Genomic DNA, 20,062 nt, shown 5'->3' on the forward strand with positions numbered 1-20,062 from the left:
ATGCCTTTTCTACATCTCTGATGGAGTAATGGACGTGGGCATGTCTCAGACCCAGAAACACTAAACAAAAATAAAAATTAAAAAACCAGCTCACCACCACCTTGGAGGAGGGCCTGGACGGGGTCTGTTTGCAGCTCTAGTTCGGTGCTCACAGCTCTGGAGAGGATACTCCCGAGGCCAGAGCAGGAAGACGGGTTCCCAGGGAGTGCCTTACAGCCCCAATGTGAGTTCCAGTCCATGAGGGCCACCACCACTGTCCCTCACTCCATGCCAGCCATCCCCATGTCTGCTCTGCCATGCCCAGGGCTGTCACCCGCAGCATCTCTGTCCTTTGTAGGGGGCACACCTCATGTTCCCCAGTCCTCCCCACCCTTCCCTTCCTCTCTGTCCACGCCTAGGACCATGCCAATCACAGCCCATGTCACAGGCCACTGCTGCCATCCTCACCGTCCCGCCCCCAGCATCATACCTGCTGATACCCTCCACAGCCCCTGTCCTTCCTGTCACTCTCATCCCACCACAGACTTCTGCAGCCCTGGGTGTCACCCTCCCCCCAGCATCTCCACTGGTAATGAATGAACCATTTATTGAGCACCGATGAAGCCCACACACTCCAGGGAAGTGGCCCCACTCTGAGGACCGCCTCTCTCCCCACACATACACCCACACAGGGAGTGGATGTAGGATGGGGCTAGGGACTCAGCCAGACAGTGTGGCTGGCACAGCATCTTCAGGCCTCTGCCAGGGGCCAGCTGAGGGTGGGTGCAGTGAGGGGATGAGTCACACAGCCTTCCTGAGAGCAGAGCAAATAAATAATGGAGAGGCAGACAGGGGTCTGCCTGAGGTGGGGGGGATCCTGGTGTTGGCTGATGTCACTCCATGGGAGTGAGGCCAGTGGCCAGGAGCCCTGTACTTGGGTGGGGAGCGGGGGGCCCAGCAGCCCCATCAGCCCTCGCCTCTGGGGGGGTCACAGGGACCTGGGAGGTGCTGCAACAATGCAGGTGGACTAGGACAGGCAGGTAAAGGGGCTGGGTCAGGCTGCAGGTGGGAGACTGGGCCCTGCCCACAGCCCCTGGACTGGGGGTGACACTGTCAGTTCGCCACTTGTGGGGAGTAACTCTGTGGGTGCCCGGGGCAGCTGGGGTTTCCCAAGTGGGCAAGGGGTACCACCACCTCTTCGGGGTTCGAGTTGTTCTTCAGTTCCACCACACGGGGCACCACCGAGGACCAGCGATCTGTGCAGGGGGCAGGCGGGAGGGGTGAGGGGAGGAGACAGACAAGCATGCCATGAGCACCTGCTGTGTACAGCAGGACCAGGGATCTGTGCAGGGGGTAGGCGGGAGGGGTGAGGGGAGGAGACAGACGTGCATGTCGTGAGCACCTGCTGTGTGCCGGGCACTCTGTGGTGACCTAAATGTCCATTTTACAGAGGCAGATGTGGGCTGAGAGGTGACAGTGCCCACCAGGGGGCACCTGGGCGGTGGGAGGGGTGGAGGAGGGGGAGGAGCTGGAGTCTCCTTCCGCACTCCTGGAACACCCACTGCGTCTCCAGCACTCATCATTCAGTGGGAGAACAAGGGGCTTCTGGACACTGCAGTGCCCCTGGGATCATGTTCTTCCTCCACCAGCCCACTGCCCAACCCTGTTGCCATCACAGAGCCACACAGGGGAGCTGCCCTGGGTCTAGCCTTCTCACCCGCCCATTCTACAGACATGGCCACTGAGTCCCTCCCAGAAAGGAGCTAAGACAGCTCAAAGCAAATGGGTTACAGGAGCAGGCCAGGGCCCCTCCTGGCCCAGAGCCTGTGGACACTCACCCCTCCGGAGGCGGCCCACGGTGTGCGAGAAGCCATAGTACTGGTATGTCTCGTTCTTGCCCGGGTCCTCGTTGATAATACCCAAGTTCTGGTTCCAGTGAGACCAGTTCACTTCATCCACCCTGGCGGTGCCAGAGCAGGCAGTTGGCAAGCTGGGCAATGTGGGGAGCCCCTGCGAGACAGCCCACACCTTCTTCCCCTGCTGTCTGTATTCTGGGCAAACATGTAGATGCCACAAGATCTGCCACTGCTCCATGTGATTTTGCGGTCATCACCCTGGTCTAGTTCCAGAACTCTCTATCGGCCCAAATACTATTTCTCTCCTCCAGGGAGCAACAACTTCCTCCCTTCCCCCACCTCCTACCAGCCTCCAGGAACTGCTAATCAACTTTTTTTTTTTTTCTGGCATTTTATTGGAAAGATCTTCTAGTCACTGGTTCACTTCCCGAAGGCCCACAATAACCAGGGCAGGGCCCAGACCAAGCCAGAAGCCCGGGAACTCCATCTGGGAAGCAGAGTGTTGGAGCCATCACATGGCAGCCTCCTCAGGGTGTGTGCATCGGCAGGAAGCTGGATGGGAAGCAGAGGAACTGGAACTCAATCCACTGAGTTCCATATCGCATCCACTCTGATACGCAACGTGAGCATCCCAAGACATGGCTTAACTGCTGCCCCAAATGCCTGCACCTGCTAACGAACAGCCTGTCTCCATGGGTTTGTCACCTTTGGATATTTTACATTTGTGGGATCACTCGTCCATTGTGAGCCCGGCCCCTTCCACTCAGGGGCGTGTTTTCAAGGTTTACCCATCAAGTGTGCACTAGAACTTGATGCCTTTTGAAGGCCAGATAACATCCCGCTCTGTGGAGGCGGAGAAGACCGCATTTTCTTGATACACTCATGCATTCATGGACACCCTCTGTCTCGACTACATCCCCCCGTTTCTATCAGGACAGCCTGGTAATGGGAGGCTGCAATCTTTTGGTCCAAATCAGTCCCAGAACTGCTCATGGCTGGGCCAGAAGAGCAGCTGTGTGTCAGGACTCAGCAAGAAAAATACTTTGGCTGTTCCTGCTTCACAGAGGAGGCACTGAGGCCCCACACGGGTGCCAGTTCAAGTCCTAGCTGCTCCACTTCCAATCTAGCTCCCTGCTGATACACCTGGGAAAGCAGTGGAGGATGGCCCAAGTGCTTAGGCCCCCGCATCCATGTGGGAGACCAGGAAGAAACTCCTGGCTACTGGGAAGGATCTGGCCCAGCCCAGGCTATTGTAGCCATTTAGGGGAATGAACCAGCAGATGGAAGATATTTCTCTCTCTCTCTCTCTCTGTTACTGTGATTTTCAAATAAATAAATCTTGGAAAACAATGTCAGTTCCCTTAGAAGGTTCGCTGAGAGACTCCCCTGGGAATTGGCACATCCCCTGTACTCAGAACACGGAATCACACTGTGAGATACACTGAGTAAGGTCTCAAGCCCTGGGAGCCGCTGAGTCCTCAGTTTCCCATTTTAACCACAGCACCCCCATGCACCTCACTGCTAGGTGGGCAGAGGGGGAGGCTCTGTCTCCATGTCTCCCCAAAAAGCCAGTGGGCAGCCCCGTGCACGTATCACAGGCATTGGCCAACCCTCCCTCTGTGCTTGCTGGGGAAGGTACTCTTTTTGCTCCCATTTCACAGATGAACACACTGAGCCCGAGAACAGTCAACCAGCTTGCCTAAGACCACCAGGTAGAATGGAACCCTGGTGCTACTCATCAGGGCCCTTCATGGCTCTGGGAGTTGCCATGGGCAGGAGCCAGAAGACAGGGTGCAGGGTCTACCACCGCCCACAGGCCTTACCGGAAACACCACCTGCGGTCCGGGCTGCCATCCGAGCTCTTGCCCACGGTCACCATTTCCCCGGAGCGGAAAGCCTTCCGCAGGAACACAGGGAAGGAGCGCTCAATGTCGAGGATGGTGGTGGCCCACTGTGGGGGGTGGCAGGCAGGGAGGGAGGAAAACAGATGGTGAGTCTCCCCTGGCCCACACCTACTGCCCAGTGACACCCCAGGCGACGGGCTATGAGAAGGTCGAGAAGCAGGCTTCCCAGCTCCCGCTGGCCCTGGAAGCTGGGTTACTCATCCCAGTACCCACAGGTGCACAGCAGGAAACCAATGTGTGGTGCAGATTTGGGCCTGGAAAGGCTGCAGCCCAGGACACGGCAGTTGCTACGTCATGCTTGGGGCACTTAGGGAAGGGTGAGGTCTGCAGCCAAGCAGGCAGCAAGTGCCCCGTGTGGAGGCAGGAAGGTGGGGCCCCATGCCATCAGGCTTCTAGCATTTCCCAGCCAGGAATCTATGGGCAATGTCTTTGAGATTGTCCATGAACTTGTCTGAAATCATGGCAGTCTAGGGCCAGTACAGTGGTACAGTGGGTTAAGGTACCGCCTGTAACTCCAAGATAGCCATGTCAGAGCGCTGGTTCCAGTCCCGCTGCTCCACTTCTGATCCAGCTCCCTGGTGATGCGCCTGGGAGAGCAATGGAGGATGGCCCAAGGGCTTTGGACCTAAACCCGTGTGGGAGATCCAGATGGGGTTCCAGGTTTCTGGCTTCCACCTGGCACAGCTCTAACATTGTGGACATTTGGTATGGGGGGGGGGGGTCAGGGAGGAGTGAACTAGTTTCACCTCATTCTCTCCCTACCTTTCAAAATAAACAAATAAAAGCAACTTATGATTAAAAAAAAGATGGTAGACCATAGGGGAAAAACCTTGGCTCATCAGATCCAGCCCGTAACCTATCAATCTGCATCTTTAGACTTATACCCAGAGGGGAAACTGAGGCCAAGGGACCTGAGCCCTAGGGGTGAAAGCTTAGAGCAGATGCAGAGTCTGAGGAAACACGGGCACCCCCTGCTCCCAGGCCCCACGCTGGCTCCCTGTGGCGGGTATGTCAGCTGCACCTGCCTGGGAGCAGATACCCGCTCTTCGGGTGGCAGAAAACCTGCTGGGAGGTGAAGGCAGCGGTTCCCTGGGACTAACCAGGGCTGTGCAGAGGTGAGTTTCCCCTCGGGAGGAGGGCCTAGAGCCACCACTGAGCTGTACGGCCAGTGTTTGGGGGGACAGGCACGTGAACCCCGATGGATATGCAGACAAACATTACTTGGGGGACAGTACCATGGTGTGGCACGTTAAGCTTCTGTCTGCAGCACTGGCTTCCCATACGGGTGCCAGTTCAAGTCCCAGCTGTTCCACTTCCAATCCATCTCCCCACTTAGGGCTTGGGGAAGTGCTTGGGCTCCTGCACCTATGTGGGAGACCTGCAAGAAGCTCCTGGCTTTGGATCAGCTCAGTTCCAGCCACTGTGGCTATTTTGGAGACTGAACCAGTGGATGGAAGCCTCTCTTTCTCTCTGTCTTTCCTCCTGTCTCTGTGACTCTGCCTTTCAAATTAAAAAAAAAAAAAAATACATAAATCTTACACAAAAATATCACATGTCCTCCTGTCAATATGTACAATGCTCTTACATCTGCTCCAACTAAAATGTAAAGATAAAAGCCCCCAGAGGGATTTCAGTGCTGGTGTGGCCCAGCCCCATGCCAGCTTTGTCCCCTGGGTCAGGCTGGGGCTGGGAAGGTGCTAGGCTCAGCATAGGGGCCCCTGTGGAGGCCCAGCGACAGGGGCTGGGATGTGTCCCCCAGGGTGTGGGAGGTGACTGGTGTCCCCGGGGATGGCAGTGTGTGGTGTCACACATGGAGGAAGAGACCAGAGCCAGTGCCCAGAGGATGCCCACTGCCACATTGCCGCATGGGGAGCAGTCCTCAGCCCATGCCAGCACCTGCTCATGCCGCCTTCCAGCTTCCAGGCCGGTGAGCCAGGCAGACTGGTCCTTCCGACACACCATGGCGCCCTCCCTGTGTGGTACAGCAGCGCAGTCAATAGCCCAAGAGATTCTGAGGTTGGCTGTGTCTTAAGTTATGCTGGCTGCACTTCGAGCTGGACCACAGGCATGAAGTCCAGGGGCAGGCAGAAAGTCTGCCTTGGAGTTCCAGAGCAGCTCTGGCAAGGAGGGAGCAGCCTTGGAGTGCCCATCCCATGGACAGGGAAATGGAGGCAGCATGACATGAGGGGGTCTGCCCAACAGGACTACTGGGGGATGGGGTGTGGCTTGATGAAAAGGGTGGGGCGTGGTGGGAGGGTGTGGCTTGGAGGGAGGGAGGGGCGTGGTGGGAGGGTGTGGCTTGGAGAGAGGGAGGGGCGTGGTGGGAGGGTGTGGCTTGGAGGGAGGGAGGGGCGTGGTGGGAGGGCGTGGCTTGGAGGGAGGGGCGTGGTGGGAGGGTATGCTGCAAGCTTCACCTGCAGCTTCCAGATGTGCTTGCTCTCCTTGGACACCTGGCCCACCGTCTCGCCCATGAGGGCGATGAGCATGTTGAGCAGCAGCACGAAGGTGAGGATGATGTAGGTGACCAGCAGGATGATGAAGACCACGGGGTACTTGGCGCTGCCCAGCATCTCCAGGTCGCCCATGCCGATGGTGAGCTTGAAGAGGTCCAGCAGGAAGGTGCTGAAGGTCTCGCTGTCGCGGCACGCCGGGTACGTGGGCACCGTGCAGTTGCCCTGCGCCTCATCGCACACCTTCAGGTTGGCACATGGCGTCAGCAGGGAGACCAGAGCTGCGGGAGGGGCGGGGGCGGCCTCTGCTGAGTCGGGGAGGACATGTGGAGGCAGAGCCAGTGGCCCCGCAACCTAGGCCCTGACCCCACCCCGTGCGCTGCCTTGTTCAGGCAGAGGTCTTGGTCACCTGGGGAGGGGGTGCAATCCTCAGCCCCCAGGCAATGTCTAGAGCCAGATGGGTACCGGCCTGGGGCACTGCTCAGCACCCTGCAGGGCACTGGACATCTCTCCCTATGCACACAGAAGCACCTGGCCCCAGAGGTTGGCAGTGCCTCTAGGGATGCCTTGCACTCTTAGTGGTCTTGGGAACAAGCAATGGTGGCTTGCTTGTTCACTCACGGTCTTTCTATGCTCCTATTACCACTACACACACACACACACACACACACACACACACACACACACAGAGTTTCTTTTTGAGCTAGGAGCTAAACCACTGTGTGGAGCAGGGCTCCGTGGGCACCTCTGTGATCCATTAGCCATGTTTGCCCTGGGCGCAGAGGCGGGCCACGCTGGGGCTGTGCCAGGCTCAGACTCGAGATCTGGCGCACCCTAGTGGGAACAAGCTGAATTGCTCCTTTAACTCCCAAGCTCCTGTCTTGGTTTCTACAATTAGGACTCTACAATTAGGAGGTAGGAGGACTGGGACGCCCTCCCTGATTCCCACAACCTCCAGCTGAGCCCCTCATTTGCTGCCCAGCTCTTCCCAGCGCTACCCCTTGGGTGGTGAAGAGAAGCTCAATGTCGTCCCTGTCTTCCCAGCCAAGTCTGTCCCCAAAACCCTGGTAGCATGTGGGTTACACTATCACCCCATCAAACATCTGCTGGCATGCTGGTGCCCCACAGGAACCTGCTCAGATGGGAACGTGGCCTGCCCTAGGCTCGGGGGTGGGGTGCCCCTCTTCAGATGCTGGGCACTGACAGCAGGTCACTCCCCTCTCTTCCACCTTGGGGACCAGCTGAAGGACTTGGCCACTTCCCCATGGGTGGGCCTTCCTTCAGTGCGTATGCCAAGGATGTCCCAGAATGCTTCAGAGCCACGCCATGACATCATGGAGGAGGTGGTGTTATTAGAAAGGGCAGATCCTGGGCGTTAAGGAGAGGTCTGGGATGGTGGCTAAATTCCTAACGGTCCTGGCTGCTGCAGCCACCTTGGGGAGTGAACCAATAGAGAGACCCCCTCCCCAGCCCCCATATCTCCTTCAACTAAATGAATATAACTTCTTCAAAACAAATGGCTGTTGTGTTAAGCTACCACATTTTTTGAGGGTTTCCCTTGCAGTTGAGGCTGATTAGTTAGGGTGTCCACATCCCTGCCTTTGAACTTGGACAAATAACTGAACTTTCTCTAAGCCCCCGGCTCCTCACCTATACAAGGGGATAAGGCGGTTCTCATGTGGCACTTGAGTTGGGGGGATAGGTGCGATACTCAGCCCTGTGCCGGGCCCACAGAGAGGACCCCCAGACACCTGCTACTGTGGCCTTCAACCTGACCGTGGCTACTGCTCCAGTCTTCGCCCCACCCCTGCAGGGCCCTCGTCCCCTGGGCTCACCTGAGGCATAGCCGATCATGAAGAGCAAGTAGACGAGCAGGAAGCGGAAGAGGTCTTTGAAGAGGATCTGAAGACCCCAGCCGGGGGCGGGGTTCAGGGAAGAGACAAAAACGACACTCCTGCTGACCGGCCTCCCCACGGCTGCATCCCAGACCCTGCCCTCATCTCGACCCATCTGTCCTCAAGGTCACACAGCGTGAGCCAGCAGCCCTGAGTCCTCACGTCTGGGGACACCTTCAAGTGGCACAGGGTGTGTGCCGCTGGCTCCCCACACTGCGGGACACAAGAGTTGGCCGTATCCCCCCCACCCCCACCCCAGCACTCCCCCGCCGGCAGCTGGCACCTTCTGGATCATGATGCTGTAAGTGCCGGTGAGCTTCAGCCCACGGGTGAAGTACAGGGCGTTCATCCAGCCCAGCACCAACGCAAACACCATCACAGCCAGGTAGGCCTCGAGCCCCGCCAGATAGAGAGCCGCAGAGACGATGACCAGCACGGAGTAGATGAAGCTACAGGCAGGAAAGGCCAGAGAGGGGAGGGGACTGTGAGGCCTTGGCAAGACACACGTGTCCCCACACCGCTTCTTCCAAAAAAAAAAAAGTTTGGAAAGATCACTGCCTCAGAGGCCACAACAGCCGGGGCTGGGTCAGGCTGAAGTCGGGAGCCTGGGACTCCATCCGGGTCTCCTACATGCAGGCAGCAACTCAAGGACTCGGCCCCTCCTCTGCTGCCTCCCCACGTGCGTTAACAGGGATCTGGGTTGGAAGTGGAGCAGCTGGGACTTGAACCTGTGCTCATATGGGATGCTGGTGATGCAGGCAGAGGCTTAAGCTACAACATCTTATACTTATTTAACCAGAACACCCTATTGCTTGGCCTTGGCTTTGTGGCATGGTCTGGGGTTAGAGCAGCCCAGTGAATTCCCTCCCAGCAGAATCCCTCTCCCACAGCTGACTAACCTCCCAGCCAACCCCCACATCACTCCCCCGCCGCCCCGGAAAACCTCTCTCCATACTAGAGCAGCTGGAAGGAGCCGTCGATGAAGAGAGAGTTCACCCCCGGGCATTTCTTGGTGAACAAATCTTTGATCTGGAAGAGGGGGAGGAGGCGAGGTCAGGAGGGGAGGAGAGCAGAAGGGACTGGAGGAAGACAGGGAACAGGCCTTGAAGGGTGATGGACTTCAGGACTGGGAGAAGGTGCAAGGTGGGGAGGAGTGGAGGAGGAGCCATGGGTGGGAGCACTCACGCTTGTGAGAAAGAACAGGAGTCCAGTAAGCAGGGTGATGACCTCGCCAGCCAGCCGCAGGTAGTCCACCGTGGTGTGGTAAGGGTATGGTGGCTGGGGGGGTGGGGAGGCAGGGGTAGGGCGAAGAGACCCAGTGGCTCCTCACCCTTAGCTTCCCAGCCCTGTCCCCCACTGTTCCCCCAATCCAGAGGCTCCCTGATACTCTCTATTCACCCCTCCCTGGAGCCATCTCCTGCCCTGTCCCCTCCCCCTACAACCTCCCCTGGGGTTTCCATCCCAGCTCAGAGCCACGGCCCTGGATGCTGGTGGCACCTCCCAGCCTGTCCCCTCGCCTTCCCCCAGGTGCCCTACAGGGACCCTGCCACGCCCCAGTCCCAGGCAGACACTCACAGTGCCCTGCAGCGGCTGGTAGTAGGCGGTGAGGGTGAAGATGACCATGGCACACAGGTAGGAGACCACGTTGATGTAGAAGGAGACGGCCCCGAACTTGCGCCACTTGTCCCACAGCAGTTCATTGATGGGCTCCACGGCCAGCATCTCGTGGCGGTTCTGTGAGAAGCAGGCAGGAGCGAGGGACTGGGGGTGGTCCTCTCTCCCCACACCAGCAAGCCTTCCGGGGACCACCCCACCCAAGAATTCTCTGTCTCCTAACTCAGTCCCTAGCTACTCCCAAGGAAGCATGGAGAATCCGGAGGGGGTGGATACTCAGAATGCACTCAGCACTGGAAGCAGCCCTTACTTAAGGGCCCTGTTGGTGCCCCCACGGAACCCACAGATTCAACCTTCTTAAGGCCTCCAGATCCCAGCCTGGCAGCAGAATGACCTACACAGTTTTGCTACAAAGTCCCGAGCTCCAGCTCCCTGCTAACGCGCAGCTTGGGAGGTGGCACATGCGACCTTAAGTCCTTGGCTTCCTGCCACTCACAGAGAGGGGGTGCAGAGGACAGGAGGGGAGACCTGGATGGAGCTCCTGGCTCCCAGCCCCAGTTGTTAGGGACATTTAGGGAGTGTGTTCCCAACCGCTGAACTGTGTGTGTGTGTGTGTGTGTGTGTGTGTGTGTGTGTGTGTGTGTGATGCAGCAGCAATACTTCCCTACCCTCCACCCTCCCACAAGTCTTGCACACTTCTTCCAAGCACCAGGCACTGTTCTAGCACCTTCCTTCATACGGTCCCCTTGCCCGGCTCCCTCCTCCCGGCCCTGATGCCCACCTCAATCTTGCCGTTGTACACCAGGATCTCCAGCACCGAGGCCTCCTCGCCACACGTGTCCAGGGAGGAGAGGTCGTACAGTGAGGAGTACACGGGGCCATAGGCCCAGTCCTTGAACTTGCGTGACAGGTGCCGTGTGTCCTCATCTGTCACCTCCCGTCGGATGATGTGCTGGAAGACCTGCGAGGTGGAGGGGGAGGGTCAGAGGCCGGAGGAACGGCCCACCAGAGAGAGCGAAGACCGGGAGTGGAGCGCCTGCTGTTGGCTGGACCCCTTCCTCACGCCACTGTGCCTGATTCCTTACTCTTACCACCGAGCTTGACCGAGGAGTTAGTGGGGGCTGGGAAGGGCGCTCCCTGAGGCCAGGATGGCAGGAGTCGAACCCATGGCCAGCCTCGAGCACCCTGGCTGCTCGAGCCAGGCATCCATCCACACAGCTGCTGCCCAGCCTTGTCGGGACGGGAACAGTGACTATGGCTAGTGACTACTGGTCCTGCTCCCTGTGGTGTACATCCAGGGAAACCCAGACATGGGGAGTCACCCAGGGTCACACGGCCCAGGGAAACCAGGTCACAATGTGAAGCCAGATCTTCTCCATGACTTCCGATCCTGGGATTTAGTGACATATGGAGACACTGTGATCTCTGCTGAGATTTTTGTTCTTGTTTTTGTTTTTTGGGTATTTTTTTACAGGTTTGTGACTCCCATTCCCTTCCCTCCACCACCCACCCCCAGGGGCCTCCTCATTAAGGGTCTCCCGTGGCCAGTTCTGATGGTGCCAGCAACGCTATGCCCCTCTATACTGTTACCATTCCCCAGCTTTACAGACGAGGAAACTGAGGCACAGACAGGTCACAAAGAAGACAGGTCACAAAGAAGAAGAGGCAGAGACAGGGCTCAAAACAGGTGCAGCCACCCCTGGGCTGCCTCCCTGAGGGGGCAACTGGGAGACATTCTCAGTGATCACAGAATACATGCATGTGGGGGGCGGATAGCAGGGGGCACAGAGTCTGCCCAGACTGAGAAATCGTGCCCTGAGACCTGTGTGGTAAGGCCCAGGGGGTTGTCTTGAGACCACCCAGCAGTTCCGAAAAGGGGGCAGAGCAAGTCTGAAGCCCTGAGACTCAGTAGGACTGAGGCAGAGGACACCATCCACTGGGGCAGGATAAGGTGGGGTAGCTTGGCTGGACACCTGGGAGCCACGGCAGGTTCTTGAGCTGGGGTCGGCAAGATGGGAGGAGGGCACATGTTTAAATGCTGAACACCAACTGTAGCCCCTGTGTGTGCGTGTGTGCGTGTGTGTGCAGGGGAGCAGTGTTGCCCGGGTCCCCCAACCCCCACCCCCACCTCACCCCGATCTTGCCCGTCTTGGCGGCCATCATGAGGGGCGAGAGGCCATCATTGTTGAGCACGGCCTCCAGGTTGCTGTCCGGGAAGAGGCGGGCACACTTGAGCAGCAGCAGGTCATACATCTTGGTGACGAACTTGGTGTTCTCGCGGGTGTTGTCGGCGATGGCCACCAGGGCGTGCAGGACGGTGTTCCCACGCGAGTCCTGCCGCCGCATGTCGGCTTTCTTGTGAGGGTTCTCCGTCAGGTAGTTGACGATGTGAGGTTGGTTGGTGCAGGCAGCCAGAGACAGGGGCAGCTCCCCTATGGGCAGGGCAGGAGACAGGGCGAGGAGGAGGAGGAGGGGAGGTCAGTCACCCTGGGGTGGGGCTGAGGCAGGGGACACTGGGGGACCCGCAGGAGACACTGGGGGACCCGCATGTGACCTGCAGTTCAAGGCAGAGGCACCAGGTGGCGACTGCACCACCACATGAGTGATGCTGGGATGCAGGGGCATGGCCATGTGATTTGGACATAATGAGTGCCAAGAACCTGTGAAGGGGCCAGTCCTTCCTGGGACACTGTCCTCTGGGAGCCAGGACAGAAGGAAAGATAGTTCTCTGGCCTTCCTGTGACACTCCCACACAGCACATCAGTGACAGGACTTGGGCCTGGCGACCCGACCCTCTCCCCATGTTAAGATGTGTGGATGCAGGGGGCAGGGGTAGGAGAGCTGGAGGACACAGTGGACGGAGCTGCCACTTGGGACACCATGTCTAGTAGGGCAATGCCTGGTGCTAGACTTGGCTACTCCACGCCTCCTAACTTGGGCAGGCAGCAGATAATGGCCCAAGAGCTGGGGTCTCTGCATCCACATGGAGACCCAAATGGAGTGCCTGGCTCCTGGATTCAGCCTGGCTGTTTGCAGAGCTTCGGGAGGCCAATCAACAGGTGGAAGATCTCTCTGTTTCTCTCTGCCTTTCTGTCTCAACAGAGTGAGGATTGAATTCTGATCCCCAACTCCAAGCTCTCCTGGTACACATGGGCACAGGAGGCAGAACCAGCTGGGGCCATCTGGCCTAGCAGACTCCAAATGCTGCTGTCACCCTGGCTGAAGATGCCACCCTGGATCCCGCGTCTCCATTACCAGGTTGCTCCTATGTGTACCCAGTCCTACCCACCCCTGCCCCCGGGACCCTGCTCACCAAAGTAGAAGTAACCACCCTCATCTTTGGGCTGAAAGAAGCGCCCGCGGGCCTGGGCATGGACGTCGGCCCCTTGGGCCACCAGGAGCTCCACGTAGTGCTTGCAGCGGCGCTCGATGGCAATGTGCAGAGCAGTCTGGCCTGGGGTGGGAGACGGGGAGAGTCAGCTGCCCCTGGGGGCAGCGAATGGGCTGTGTCCGTGTCCGAGGATGTGGGATTTGGGTTCATGGCATCCCCGGACCTGCTGCATTAGGCAGGAGAATGCCAAGTGCAAAGGAAATTTGTCAGCCTCATCAGATGCTTCAGTTATGGAGAAAACAACAGTATTTTTGGTCTTCCCAAATCTGGTATTTGTAATCTGGGAAATCCGTAATCTTTGGATGCTAACATCCAGGGAGCTGAGAGATCAACTCAGTCACAGATGTGCAGAACCCAGAAGCAGGGAGTGTGGATTCATGCTGCCTCTCTGGGCTACAGACGCCAAGATGCCAGAACCATCCTGTCTTGGACCCAGGATTCTGAGTTCACAGATCCCTAGGCTCAAAGCATCCAAGATCCCTGGAACCCTGGACTGTGAGACTCCAACACCAAAGTTGAGAGAAACAGTTATTATTCTCCCATTTATTTGTCTGCCCGTTTACCCATCCATCCATCCATCTACTCATCCATCCATTCATACATTTATCATCTGTCCATTTCCATCCATCCATCCACTCGTCCATCCACCAACTGATTCATCTTTTATCCATCAATCCAGCCATCCATTCACACTAGCAAGAATGGTTCCTCCACAGCCCCACCCCGTGTCGCCCCCGCCCAGCCCTGGCCGCACCTCGGTAGTAGATGTCGCGGAAGGGCGAGTTGATGAACTCGCGCATGTTGCCGGTCCGTTCGGCGATGTCCAGGAGTACGGGGATGGTATCATTGCGGCCATTGCTCAGGTTCAGCAGGGCCTTGGGCAGGCAGGTCTTCCCTGTGGATGGCTCTGTCGGGGGGAGGGCAGGGATACAGTCCATGATCCTGAGCTGTGCGTCCAAGGGTACAGAGCATTGGGCAGGGAGTCGGAAGTCCTGGGCCCCAGCCAGACTGTCAGGGTGCCCAATATCTATTTGACAAGGTGATGCACTTTTAATGAAGGTGAAATAGGGTGACCCAAAGTGGCACCAGACCTTGGATTTGGACTTTTGCACCTCCACACATAGGCTATCGCAGAGTTTGGGGCAGAGGCCCTGGGATGTGATGTCACCTGCTGCCATCATCCAAGCTAGGGCGGGACATGGAGTTCCAGGGCTCGGCCACCAGGTGGCGCAGCGCTCTGCCCAAGGTGGGCAGTTGAAACCCGGGGGGCCCTAGGTTGACAACTGCTACAATGCAGGTTGCACAACTTTGGGGAAGTTGTACAACTTCAGGGAGGGCAGGAAAGGGGATAGGGGAGGGAGGTTGCAAGACTCCCTTGAGAATGGAATGAGCTCATCACCCTCTGGCTAGAAACACACTCAAGAGGCAGATCCAGGTTCTGTGGATTTCAGGTCAATGAACACAGAGCCAAAGCCGGGAACCTTAGCAGGTGAGGGGTTCTTAGTCGTGGGGACCCCAGCTCTTATATGCTCAGCTGAAATCGCAAGGACCCAACTCCCAAGCTCCCACCACAGCCTGCTAGGATAAAAACCCCAGACTTCTCAAGAGAGGCTGCAAATGTGTGCAGGGCACGACCCTGTACCCCACACACTCCACGCTGCCTGGACCAAATCCCACCTGGCTTCAGGCCCATGACTGCACGAATCCCTAGGAAATGGCAAGCATTGTGCCACTGGCTGTCTGGAGGGCCCGGTTCAGGATGGCTGGCTGGGGTCAGGCTGTGCCTGGGTCTGAGTCACTAGGGCTCAACTGGCACACACACAGTTGGCAATGGATTCGTCAACGCTCACAGACCCCCACCCCCTTGCCTGGTTTTCAGGTAAGGTCTGGGGCACTAGCGGGGGGCTACACAGGGCTGCAGGGTGAGTGCATAGGGCTGGGAGAGAGCCAGGCAGTGGGGGCAGAGCCCCAGCCTAGAGATAGAGGGGCCCCACAACCTCCCCCCCGGGATATGGCTGCAGTAGAGCCCACAGGAATGGAAGCCCGAAGCCCAGGCCTGATGCCCCATTTGCCCCTAGCTCCCATCACAGGAAGTGGGGCTCCTGCAGGCACCCTGGACTGAGCTTTCCTCAGAGGCCAGGACTTGGCTATTATTACCCCCAGTGTACAGATGGGAACACTGAGGCTCTCAAAAGTCACCCATTCCCTCAGTGGTGCCCAGGGGCCTTGACAGCTGCTGAGTGGACTCTGTTGCCCGCAACACCCACCTTTCCATACCTAAGGACTACATACATGCATGAGCCAGTGGAGACAGCAGAGGCCCAGAGAGGGTAAGCAACGTGGACCTGCAGCAAAGGACACCCTGTCCAGTGCTCTTCTGGACAGTGCCCTTCCACTTATAGGAGCACGCTGAAAGAGGCGGGGGTTACCCTAGTGCCAGGCCTTCCTGCAGCTCCCTGGCTGGCCCTGCGTTCAGCCTGCCCTGGGGAGACTCACCCCGGAACTCCTCATCAGTCAGGCGCTTCTTCTGAGTCAGCAGAAAGGGGAGCAGGCCGTCCAGGTCGGCGGTACAGCCCCGGGACACGATGTCAAAGAGGATGGGCCGGTTGAAGACTTTGAGGACCAGGGGTGGCTGGGGCGCGGGAGCCTTGGGGCCCTGCGGCTGCTTCCTGGAGGGGGTGAGACAGCAGGATGATGAGGGGCTCTCGGTGTCTGCTTGCCCAACAGCCCCCGACCCTAGGGCCCTGTGGGTTAGAGGTGGGGAAGAGCTGAAGCCCTAGGGAGGGACGGATGGAAACAGCAAGGAAGGTTTTAGCCAACACACTACGGTGAGCATTCATTCAGCAAGCAACACTTGTCCATTCATCTGTCCACCTGCTCTCACCCACCCACCCACCCACCACTCTATCCTTGCATTCATACATCTTTCCTTCCATCCCCTCTTCCATCATCCACCCAGTCATCCATTTGTCATCTATGAAGCACTTACCAAAGCCTGAGAAAGACGCAGCGACAGAGGCGACGAGAAAACAAAGAAACCATGGTCTAGAAGACAAAGCATCTTCTTCGTTCATTTCATACCTCAGCCGATCTATTCATTCAACAAACATTCGAAACGCGGCTACTTAGCCCCAAACCCACCAGACACTAAGCACTCAATAGATGCTAGAAAGAAGGTGGCTAGTGTTAGTAAGTGCCTCCTGGGCATCCTAAGCTTGTAAGTGTGCAAAGGGACACTGCACTACAGAAGCAAGTGGAAGGAAGACTTGACAGAGGGGAAGCAAAAAAAAGAAGAGACAACAAGAGGAGGGCTTGGAGACACTCAGTCATTCAACAAACATGAACTGGGCACCTGCTGTGTGAGAGGTTCTGGGAGAGAAAGATCAGGGTGCCACGTGTGCAGGAGTCCTCTCTGCCCCAGCCTCCCATGGGGCAGCCCCTACTGAACCTGCTCTTGAACTCTGGGCTTAGAGCCAACAAATAAAAGCCAGACTCCCTGAGGTGCCCCTGGAGCCCTTGGATGCACGGCCATATCCCAGTCTCCAGGGACCTCCCCTCCACCCACCACCAGGCTACTCCAGCACCTCCAGATCCAAGCGTGGGGAGGGGGCCAGATGGACAGCACCCACCAGCATCCAACCAGACCTCTGATGAGTCTCAGGTTCAAGTCCCGGCTCTGCTTTCAATTCCAGCTTCCTGCTCATGCGCATCCTGAGAGGGGGCTCCAGTGCCTGAACCCTGCCACCCACGTGGAGACCAAGACGGAGTCCTGGGTTCCCGGCTTCAGCCTGGCCTGGCCCTGATTGAACTTGAGGGCTTTTGGAAAGTGAACCAGGGAATGAAGCTCTTTGCCTGTCTCTATGCTCTTTAAGTAAATAACATTAAATATTTTTTACAAGACCAAAGATGGACTTCCAGTAAAACAGTTGAAAATATCCTGACAGAAGGATGACTGAACTCACCAACATTGTCCATGCCTGCAATGTTGAGAAACACATGGCATGATGGCCTTATGAATATTCATGAAGGACCACCCGTTGTAATACCACAGGGGAAATCAATGTGGGGTAGCGAGGGAACTTAGGAAGGGGAACAGGAAATCCCGGAGCCTATGGAACTGTATCATAAAACAATAGTCAATAATCATTTCATTTATAATAAATATTTTAAAGGAATATTTCTGTTTTTTCAAAAAGATTTCTTTTTATTGGAAAGGCAGATCCACAGACAGAAGGAGAGATACAGAAAGTGAAAAATCTTGTATCCACTGGTTCACTTGCCAAATGGTCATAACGGCCTGAGCTGAGCCGATCCGAAGCCAGGAGCGTCTTCCGGGTCTCTCATGTGGGTGCAGGTGCTCAAGGACTTGAGCCATCCTCTAAGCGGGGAGCTGGATCAGAAATGGAGCAGCCAGGACACGAACCGGCACCCATATGGGATGCCAGTACCTGCACGTAGAGTATTACCCTGTTGAGCCACCGTGCCAACCCCTAAAGGAACATGTCTTAAAAATCCAAGAAAAGGGATACCTACAATGCCAGGACACACTCAAACAGCAGAATGCTGGAATTAGGACTGCTTATGAAGGACTATACTATTATAATAATATAGGGGAAATCAGTCGGGGGAGGGGACCTAAGGGTAGGATAAGGGAAATTACAGAGCTTATGGAGCTGTATTACAAAGTAATAATAATAATAAATGGTAATAAAAAAAAATCCTATGAAAAGGGCCTGGGATGATGGCTCAGTGGGTAAATCCTTGCCTTGCACATGCCAGGATCCCATATGGGTGCTGGTCCAGGGCCCGGCGGCCCCACTTCCCATCCAGCTCCCTGTTTGTGGCCTGGGAAGGCAGTCGAGAATGGCCCAAAGTCTTGGGTCCCTGGACCTGCCTGGGAGACCCAGAAGAAGCTCCTGGCTCCTGCTTTGAATTAGCTCAGCTCCAGCCGTTGTGGCCGCCTGCAGAGTGAACCAGCGGACAGAAGACCTTTCTCTCTGACTGTTTCTCCTTCTCTCTGTAAATCTGCCTTTCCAATAAAAATAAATAAACCTTGAAAAAAAAAAAACAGGAACAAATCAAAGACTCCATTATTCAGGAAGAAAGTGCCCAGTCCAGCAGGGAAGAGGGCATTGACCAGTCCCCACTCCCGAACACAAACAGCCAGCATCAGTCAGAGGTGCCAGAGGACTGGGCGGACCTCAGGCCTGGCTGGGAGGTTGCTGGGAGGGGTTTTCAAGGAGCTATCAAGGAAAGCGGCTGGTTTTCAAGTCTGGGTCAGTTCAGGGCGCCTTAGGGGCAGGGGGTGAGACTTAGAAAGGGTCACACATGGTACTACTTCAGGCAGGCAGAGTGGAGGTGACTGGGAGCCTGGAAGACCCACACCCAAACTGCCAGATCCCTAGAGACACCCCTGGACGCCCTAAAGGACCACGAAAGAAGGCTCAGCCTCACCAGGCACCAGGTCTGCAAGAACAGAGCCCTGCAGGATGAGGAACACACCCAGCAGGCAGAGACCCTTGCCCCTGAACCCTGGCTGCGGGGACACTGCTCAACAGGACCCCCTGCCAGGAGGGGGGGAACCACACAAGGTGGTCCCAGGGCCTCTGCAGTGCCCTGTTCCCAACTAGGTCTGTTGCACAGGGGGGTGGGGGAAGGGCTTCTCTCCAATCTCCACCTTCACTTATAGCCACACCTCTTGTGTGAGAGAAAAAGGGTTAATGGTTTTCCAGCACCCCAAGGAAGCTACTGAAAGTCCAGGAATGGAGAAGACCCAGGGAGGGGTGCTGGGTGATCTACCATGAGGAAAAGAGGGATGTACAGATACGTAGATGGATGGGTGGGTGGATGGATGGACAGGTGCCTGGTTGGATGGGCAGGTGGATTCAGAAGAGGCTGTTGGCCAGGGAGCCAGCAATACTCACTCTACAACTTTCCTCCTCCAGCGCCTGTTGTCACTGGGGTGGTGACGATAGGTACCATAGTCAAACAGCGAGTCCATGGGGGCCTTCTTGGGTGCGGGTGCCACTGAGGACTCATACAGGGTGGACTCGAGCAGGTCGATGGGGTTGGGCACCCCTTTGCGGAACGCACCCTGGAACTTCATGCGCAGGTTGGGCCGTGCGTCACCCGGGGCAGCGGGTCGGCCGGCATCAGCAGGCGAGGGCCCCGGAGAGCCATCCTCCCCCTCAAACAGGTTGGCCAGCGAGGAGAGAGGGAAGGCGTCCCCACCAGCGGTGCCGCTTTCATCCCCGGGTGGCTCGCCAGCCTCCCCAGGCCCCGCACGGGGGCTGTCACCCGGATCGGCCATGCCAGGCCACAGGTCCGTCTGCGTTGCTCGGCCTGCAGGGGAGTATGAGAGAGGAGTTGGGCAGTGCCGGGTTGGTAATGGGGGCTCCAGGAAACCCCCTCCCTACATGGGAAAACAGCACCACTGCCAGTTGCTTCAAAGCCACCGTTGTAATGACAGGGGCTTGGGGCGGCCACTCCCAGATGCGGTCAGCCGCTGGCCCAGGGCGGGAGCTGCCACAGGAGCTTCATTCAGGGACCTGGCAACTCCAGCACCACCAGCTCCTGCAGGGGCACTCGCTGTGGGAGGCAAGGCCTCAAGGCCACACCAGACCCTGGTCCTGGAAGAGGGGTTCCTCAGGCCAGTTCCAGAGTCCCAAGCACAGCGTTCAAATCTACACTCCACTCACTCGGAGCCATAGCGAGCCTTTCCCAGTCTTGGTTTCTCATCTGCAAATTGGGGGGTATCCATGCCCCAAGGGAGACACGTACCCCTGGCTGGGATGCGGGTGGAGGGGAAGAGGGGGCAGTTGGCACTGTGCCTGGTACACAAGGAGCAGCGCCATTAACCCCCTGCTTCCCACAGGCACAGCAGGTGTGCAGCAAACACGGCTGTCCCCACCGCAGCTGGCGCCATCTCCACACCCCTGCCCTACACTTGGGGGAATAGCAGCTGAAGCTTTCC

At 57.3% G+C, this 20,062-nt stretch overlaps 1 protein-coding gene across 1 annotated transcript; it reads right to left on the reverse strand.

Annotated features, from left to right (window-relative positions):
• Nucleotides 1-948: 948 nt before the first annotated feature.
• On the reverse strand, nt 949-19,602 carry TRPV4 (transient receptor potential cation channel subfamily V member 4). Its single transcript, XM_012928926.2, has 15 exons — nt 19,014-19,602; nt 15,586-15,758; nt 13,844-13,996; nt 13,012-13,152; nt 11,832-12,130; nt 10,480-10,659; nt 9,660-9,818; nt 9,270-9,362; nt 9,040-9,113; nt 8,368-8,533; nt 8,025-8,091; nt 6,154-6,470; nt 3,659-3,786; nt 1,818-1,939; nt 949-1,235 (listed from the first exon to the last, which is right to left on the reverse strand). Exons 1-15 carry the CDS (start codon nt 19,397-19,399, stop codon nt 1,093-1,095), a joined length of 2,601 nt encoding a protein of 866 aa, XP_012784380.2. The 5' UTR covers nt 19,400-19,602; the 3' UTR covers nt 949-1,092.
• Between the last annotated feature and the right edge of the window lie 460 nt (nt 19,603-20,062).

This window comes from Ochotona princeps, chromosome 29 (assembly GCF_030435755.1).
Source record: "Ochotona princeps isolate mOchPri1 chromosome 29, mOchPri1.hap1, whole genome shotgun sequence".
Classification (NCBI taxonomy): Eukaryota; Metazoa; Chordata; class Mammalia; order Lagomorpha; family Ochotonidae; genus Ochotona; species Ochotona princeps.